General features: G+C 37.0%; 1 protein-coding gene across 1 annotated transcript in view; it reads right to left on the bottom strand.

Moving 5' to 3' along the window:
• The window catches only part of LOC126160489 (protein dopey-1 homolog), a 328138-nt gene extending 321287 nt beyond the window's left edge, over positions 1-6851 (bottom strand). The window contains exons 1-4 of the mRNA XM_049916952.1: positions 6817-6851; positions 6253-6343; positions 3013-3199; positions 2331-2496 (exon numbers count right to left, since the gene is read on the bottom strand). Coding sequence (XP_049772909.1) covers positions 2331-2496; positions 3013-3199; positions 6253-6343; positions 6817-6851 — 479 coding nt within the window. The remainder of the gene's footprint in view (positions 1-2330; positions 2497-3012; positions 3200-6252; positions 6344-6816) is intronic.
• Positions 6852-8288: the final 1437 nt, after the last annotated feature.

An 8288-nucleotide genomic window follows, 5' to 3' on the forward strand; every position in this document is an offset into this window, starting at 1 on the left:
ATCATATTATTTAACAGTTTCAGGTGTAAACCATATCCACAAAACATGATTCATTTGATGTTAACATTTAGCTACTGTTTTTCCAGTAACTATGGTCTGTTGTCACATCCTTAAGCCAATAAAAAATGCTTGATCCTTGAGTAGCACTATTTTGTTAGTTTTTCCTGCATAATACATATGAACATTTGGTTTGAAAGTTAATATTTGTGTTCAATTTTTTTTCATGTCTGTCTCCTGCCACATTCTCATCTTTATTAGATCATATATGTCTTTTGGAGACAACTTTTTTATAAATATTTATTCAAAGCATAAAACACTGCAACATTTATATAAGGAAATTAGTGGTCAGATAATAAATATAATGAAATTACAATGAAATCCAGACCATTAGCTGCATTGACAAGTATCAATGGGAACAGTTGAAAATGTGTGCCCCAACCGGGATACGAACATGGGATCTCCTACTTACATGGCAGACGCTCTATCCATCTGAGCCACCAAGGACACAGAGGATAGCGCAACTGCACGGACTTATCTCTGGCAAGCTCCTTGTGAGACCCACATCTCCAACTTACTGTCCACACAATACATTTGTAGCGCCCCTGCCCACTATACTCATTACTCGCGACAGTCAATCTACCGATTCCCATAAGAGTTTGAGCAATATGAGTGCATCCACACTCAAGAAGATCATTGGCCGATAAGCCTTATCTACAGGGTGGTGCACGAAATGTGTTACCATTCTGCTTTTGTATATAAACTTTATTGTCAATACAATCTGAAAGGAACATATACTAAAATCAAGAGCCATCCATGGAGATTTGTTCTAACTCAGCACATGCTCAATATGTCCACCATTTCGTTTCCTAACTTCCTTCAAACGAACACTGAAGTTAGTGATTACCCTACGGCACATGTCTTCCGTAATTTCACTGCAAGCTTGAAGAATAAGTCTTCTGAGCTCCATTAAATCACGTGGACGTTTCGGGAAAATTTTTTCCTTTAGGTATCCCTAAAGAAAAAAGTCACATGGATTGAGGTCTGGACTATTGGGGGGCCAGTTTTGTCCATCATTGAAGCGGCCTGGAAACCTGAGTGAAATGATCCGCATGTCGAAATGCTCGTGTAAAAACTCCAACACAGTTTTTGCAGTATGTGGCCTTACTCCATCTTGCATGAATCACTGTGAGTTGAAGAGCAAGGCAGTAGCAAGAAGCTATGGAATGAAGCTATTGCGAAGCATGCTCAAATAACGCTCGCTGTTCATAGTTTCTTCAAAGAAAAAGGATCCAATAAGTCCGTGACTGGAAATTGCTGCCCACACTGTAATCCTCGAAGCATAATGTTGTCGTTCATGAAGCACTTGTGGGTTTTCAGTGGCCCAAAAGTATACATTTTGTTTGTTAACCACACCGTCTAAATGAAAATGCGCCTTGTCTGAAAACCAAACGTTGTTGAGAGTTTCTTCCCTATCCTCCGCCCACTGAGCAAACAGTAGTCTCTGCTGCTTGTGTTCTTCAGTGAGCTTCTGTGCACAGGTCATCTTGTATGGGTACATATGGAGGTCACTTTTAAGAATGCGTTGAACGGAGCGTCTAGATATTCCCAGTTGCACTGCTACCTTTCTACACGATTTCCTGGGACTTCTCTGTACAGCAACTCGTACCGCTTCAATATTCTTTGGCGAACAAACAGGCTTAGGCCGAGGTCGCTTCGCTTCCAATACTGTTCCTTCCTGTAAAAATTTATCATACAACCTGTGGATGGTCTTCTTGCAAGGGACCCATCGTGTGTTAAACTGTTGTCGAAAACATCTCTGAGTCACAACAAGGCTTTTCGTTTCATGAAGAAGTAACACAATTGCCGATCGTTGTTGTGTCGTCAGTCTTCCATTGTCAGCCATTGCTGCTTACTAGTCTCCTAGCGGCAGTATCGTGAATTACACGTCAGTTTGTAACTCATTTGTTTTTCCAAGCTCTGCTGGTACTGCTGTAGAGATCCCAGCAGGATATCTAATGTGCGTCGTAAATTGTGAAAGAAACAATTGGTAACATATTTCGTGCGCTACCCTGTATATGAAGTGGTATCTGTTCTTTCGGACATGTCTGAAAGAACAGATACCATCTTCATATAATAAATATAATGTTTGTGCAGTTAACGGAAAATTAAATGCATATAGTTCCTTAAAAGTAATACATACGATTGTTGGGGAAGCATTATTCAATTTATGTCTGTAAACCTTAATAGAGACACTGCAAATGTCATCAGTTTCCATGAACAGTATCAACCGTAAACCACATCCACTGAACATAACTGACTTGCCAGCTCACCTTTCAAAATGATCGGAACCTTCTTCTAAGCCTGGTAGAACACCACTCAAGAAACCACTAAGTCCAGGTCTAAGTCTCTCTCCCAGAGGTACAAAATGTGTTTCATATACAGTGAGAAGAGAAGGACGGACATTCATGGCAGCATGGCCCAGAAGTGGAAACAAGCCTAGAATTGTAGATACATATAATTTTTTTGTGGCTCATTATAATATTTAACCTAATAGTAGTTTCAAAAATTTGGATGTCCTTATAATTACAATTTGGAAAATAAGATTACAAAATAAATTTTGAACCAGACATTATAGATGAGAAATTGATAATTACAGTAACTATCGTCACTAGAAATGTTTTACAGCAAGCTTTATTCCCTAGGCTAGTGGGAAAGGAACAAACATCACCACATTATATAAGTTATGATTGGCAATTCTGGAGGACACTAATACAAGAATCCACTCAAAGAAACAAAGTTAATTCCTATTCTAACTTTACAACCAACACTGTCTAGATTTAAGTACTATGTTTGCTGCTGTAACATTGTTCTTTTCTTAGAGGAACAACAATCAGTGCACCATTTTATGAACACATACAACATGCTTTTGTCCATAAATAATAAAATCTAAACAGATTAGTTATATCACAAATTCAGTGCAGGATGAATCTGGAGGAAAACTTGCAGACTTACCAGCACTATAAATGAATAGTTCATGGCTTAAACGGTTTGTTCCCATACATTTGAATATTATATCATAAGTCTCAAGAGCTTTTAAATGAACACCTGAAGGCAGTGCTGGATGCATACACTGTGCAAGACGCTTACTGATTTTTATACGGCGTGGAATAACTGGAAATTTCATATAATTCAGCAGCACCTGAAAAAAAAGAAAGAGACAGAATGAAATAAATGGAAAGTCCAGCATTCTTACAGTGATATTTCAGAAACAATGCTACTAAATGACGACGTTAACTGAAAAAGGAGGCTATAAGCTAATAACACAAGAAAGTAAAACAAGGTTACCCGAATACAGCCCAATTAACACAGGTAATTCTAAGAGAATTAGAATATGATATGAGAATCAGAAAGCAGCAGACAGGTTTGGATATTTGGGTAGCATAATACCTGATGATGACAGAAGTAAAAAGGATATAAAACACAGACTGGCAACAACAAGTAATTCCAACCACTGACATGTGGAAGAATAGTGACAAACTTCACTCCATCACTTCTATTACAAGCTATAATTCTGTTGCTATGCTTTGTTGTACTTTCAGTAAACCAGCTAAAATCTGTTGCGGAGGTACCAACATGAGACTTAATTTCCCATGTACTGCGTGATGCACTGCTTCTTGCAACATGGCTACCCCAATTCTTGTGACACTTAGGTTGTCTGCTATTGAGCACAACAATCTTATTACAACCATTGTCTTCTCAATCATGTTTTATCGATTTCATATTCTATCTAAGTCATTGTTTACTACTCCCATGGTATTCTTTACATGATGTATCAGTTCCACAGTTAACTCTCATACTACCCGAGTGTTATGCAGTACATCTTGTTCCCGATTCATCAGCTGCATAGTATGCAACTCCACATCTGTCCTATCTTCATCCGCTGCTGCTTGTAATTGTCTTAATGTGTTGGTCAACTCTTACTTTTCCATCTGCCTCTAACCACCTGTGTTTCGTACATATGTAAGTCTGCGGTGTCATGTCTACAAACAACATGATGTGGCTATTTCTTCAACACAGCTATACATAACTTGCTGGTCTGTCCACAGGAACTTTATTTAAATCAGTGGTGCAAACTTGGTGCAAGATAAGCCCACGAAAATAAGATGAAGCACTGATTTATTCATGATGGCATACCAGAAAATTCCAGTCACTTTCCTGGAGAGGCACTGGACGATGCAATAACAGATGGATAGTTAAAGAAGGACAGGTCCATTTCTTCTTGCAACATCAACTTCAATCTGTTAGATTATTGTCTATGGGTTCGCCTAATGCAATTTCCATATACTATAGACATTTATGATGCAAAAACAAAACAAAATGTTGGGAGAAACTATAAAAGCTTTTCACAAGTTTGCAAAAATCCAGGGTTTGTATACACAAAATGAGACTTTGTAGAATGTCCTTTCGTTAATAACAAGTGCAGACTTTATGTACATTCATCATTATGTCCTTTATCCATCTTTCGGTGGTGTGTAAAAGTATTTTTGCTGCACGCCATACATCTGGTATGATCGTATGAGTTGATGCCTTGTATTATTTCCATGTGTTCTTAAGTTTGTATGACATAACTGAAGTTGAACAAATGTGGGTTAAATGTGGATATATTGGTGTAAGGTGTCACCCAGGACTTGCATTCATCCAGATGCATGAAGTAAATCTTCTAAAACCATGAAAGTTAGCTGGTAGACTGTCTCTTAGGATCAAACCAAAATAGTCCTTGTGTCCCCAGAATGGCAGACTGAGCAGCCCCGCCAATGCGAAACAGAATGTTGTGATTTTGTTCTTGCATGTTGAGTAGTGTTGCCACCCTGTCAAGTTCAAGAGGACATCAACTCTTTGAGCTGACACTTTAACAAACTTCAAAATTTCTTTTTACTTCTAGTGAAGAAATTTGTAAACTTGTTTTCTGACAGTTCTATAGAGGTTGATAGATAAAACATACAGGAAAATAATGGCCATGTCCTTCACCATCTCCAACAGTTACTTGGCCACATAAAACTTGATACGGTCTCAGCAAGCCATTGTGAGGTTTAGGCTGAATAGACAAAACATATACTAGTATGCAGATTAAGCTGTGCTGGGGGAGACGTCATTCTCAAAACTGGTGACAAACATCAGCCACACGCTTTGCAGCCCTGTCTCATGTTTGAGTTGATCTAGTGAGCGAGTAGAGAGGTATCCGAGGAAATGCGAATAACTCTGCACACAGGGTGTTGAATCTGTTCATTTGTGATTGTAAACAATGAAGAAACAAACATGTATGGATTCTGTCACATTGTAGGATGGTACCAAAACCACTGCCAAGCCATGGGAAACAGCATATTTATTACAAACTGCATGACAAGCAAATAAACATAAATCACGTAGTGACTGCAAGGGCCACATTTAGTACCGAAGACACTTGCCCATCTTCTGCTGGAATATTGCCAGGTAGGACTGACGGAGGACATCGAAAAAGTGCAAAGAAGGGCGGCTCGTTTTGTGTTATCGCGCAATAGGGGTGAGAGTATCACTGATATGATACGTGAGTTGGAGTGGCAGTCACTAAAACAAAGGCGGTTTTCTTTGTGGCGAGATCTATTTACGAAATTTCAATCACCAACTTTTTCTTCCGAATGCGTAAATATTTTTTTGACATCCACCTACGTAGGAGAAATGATCATTATAATAAAATAAGATAAATCAGAGCTCGAATGGTAAGATTTAGGTGTTCCTTTTTCCCACACGCCATTTAAGAGTGGAATGATAGAAAAGTAGTATGAAAATGGTTCGATTAACCCTCTGCCAGGCACTTAAGTGTGAATTGCAGAGTAACCATGTAGATGTATATGCAATTGAAAAGTTTTTGCAACAGGAAATATATTTCTAACAGATAGCATGCAACCGATCATGGGACACATTCCCAGTATTAGAGTCACTTGAATAAAAGTGTAGCACACACAAAACACCTGTAGCCTTGCATCAAGAGGAAAACATCCAGCAAAACTGACAATGGAATCACTGAAAAACTAGTTGACATAAAAGTTTTCTAAGTATCATAATATATCATAATGTAAAAAAACTATAAGGAGAATCCAGTGTTTCAACCATGCGTTTCTTCTGGATCTACTTAGAAAACTTCTGTGTCAACTGATTCTGGCTGTGGAAGCCTGTGCAATTATAATGAAAAACTACTTTATTAATTTAACTTACTTTATTCAGCTTCCCAAGAGCAGAAATTAGATCTGCCCACTCACTAGTATATTCAAAGTTTTTCAATGCTTTGTCAACAGCAGAAACATACCTACAAAAATAAAAAAGTAAATAAATAAATACAGAGTAGATCAAATTTATCACAATTATGGTATAGTACATGACAATAGAAAACTTATCATAACTAAATAAAAATAATGTTGCAGCAATAGAGCAAGACTAAGTTTTTGTATTTCCCCATTTACTTTTCAAACCCCAATAAAGTTCATGACAAATCACAATTTTTACTGTACCATGTATGAAGTGGTTTTTCTGTTCCATTAATAAGCCAAATCTGGAATAAAAGACTATTCATAAGTTGTAATTAATTTAATCTCACATCAATGGTGTCACTATGATGAGTGTACAATGTTATTATCTCATTAAAATTTTGTAAGCACGTATTTGTGAGGTATTCACTGTATTTCTTTGCGTGTCTGCCAATTTATAATTGAGAACATCTTTGCAAAACTGTACCAGAAACGAATCACACTTCAGACCTTATGTTCTGCTCTTTATACACACTTGATCATGCTATTGCCCAAAGTTGAAGTTAACATCATTCAATAGTCACAAAAGTACTTGCAAGACAAATTCTTCACACAGAAAATATACTTTCTCAGTGTGTTATTGATGAAACAAAACCTTTCACACGCTTTAGAAGCATCTGATCTAATATGGCATCTAATCAATTATGAAATGCCATTTCTGGCCAGTCCTTACCTTCAGGAGGTGAAATGTATACCTAATATCTCCAACAGACACATTTTAACATAGAAGGGACACACTACTTCCCTTCCATAACTAATAGGTCCTTTGTCAGGGGAATAAGAAGGATATGTCAGGGAAAGTTAACAAGACACACGTCAAAAATTATGACATTCCCAAATCCTTGTTCCTTCCCCAAGATTTCTGTACCTGCAGTCATTCCCACCACAAAAGCTGCCCCATGTATCCATCCACCATGACTTACTCCAGCCCATCCACTGGTAAATCTTACATCACCAAAAGCAGAATAACATGTGAAACCACATGTCATTTACCAATTAACATTTTCATTGTACAGCTTTTTAGTGTATAGGAATCAGCATCACTTAGCTAACTGAGCACATGCATAAACACAGAAGAAGTTTTTATTTTTATTCTTTCATTTATTCAGCATAATTACGGCTTTCGACTTTTCACACTAATTAAGGCCACAAAAGTAGCTTCCTTTCTGATTGTACTTCTGGCAAAAAAGTTGTTCTTGTAGCCGGAGCCCAAGGATTTTATTAATAATACATTTTGCACGGTTGAAGTAATATTTCCATAGAAACTTTTATCCCTAACACATATTTCTTTATACCCAATCAAGAAGAAAAATTACAATTATCATACATTTAGCTTCAAAAATTTTTCATTATAATGAAATACTTCCTTAAACATTTTCCATCCCCTAATTCACCCCCTTTGGGGTTTGTATTTCCAAAAACAGTGAAACACAAATCTTTTTTATTTTTAACAGAGAAGCCAAACACAAATTTTCATATACTGAGCTTTGAAATGCTTTCATAATGAAATTATTTCATTAAAAATTTTCATCCTGTATTTCACTCCATTGGAAGGTCAAATTACCACAAAAAAAAAGCCAAATATCAATTTTTCATAGCTGTAGTTTTAAAAATGTTGTGCTTTAATAATGATTTATTTAAAAAAAAAAAACGTTCACCCATTATTTCACCTCATTAGAGCTTAAACTGCCAAAAATGCTGAAACATGAATTTCTTTTATTTCTTGCAGAGAAACCAAACACCAATTTTCGTAGTTCTAGCTTCAAAATTGTCTTAATTGTGGCATATTTTCAGAACACCTTTCATCCCCTATTTCACCCCCTTAAGAGAGTAATTTCAAACAGTGCCTTCTTAAACGATTCCAACAGTATAACATCAAAACCCTCTCCAAATTTCAAGTTTCTACCCTTAGCGATTTGGGCTGGACGATTATGAGCCAGTGAATCA

Source organism: Schistocerca cancellata, chromosome 1, assembly GCF_023864275.1.
Source record: "Schistocerca cancellata isolate TAMUIC-IGC-003103 chromosome 1, iqSchCanc2.1, whole genome shotgun sequence".
Taxonomy (NCBI): Eukaryota; Metazoa; Arthropoda; class Insecta; order Orthoptera; family Acrididae; genus Schistocerca; species Schistocerca cancellata.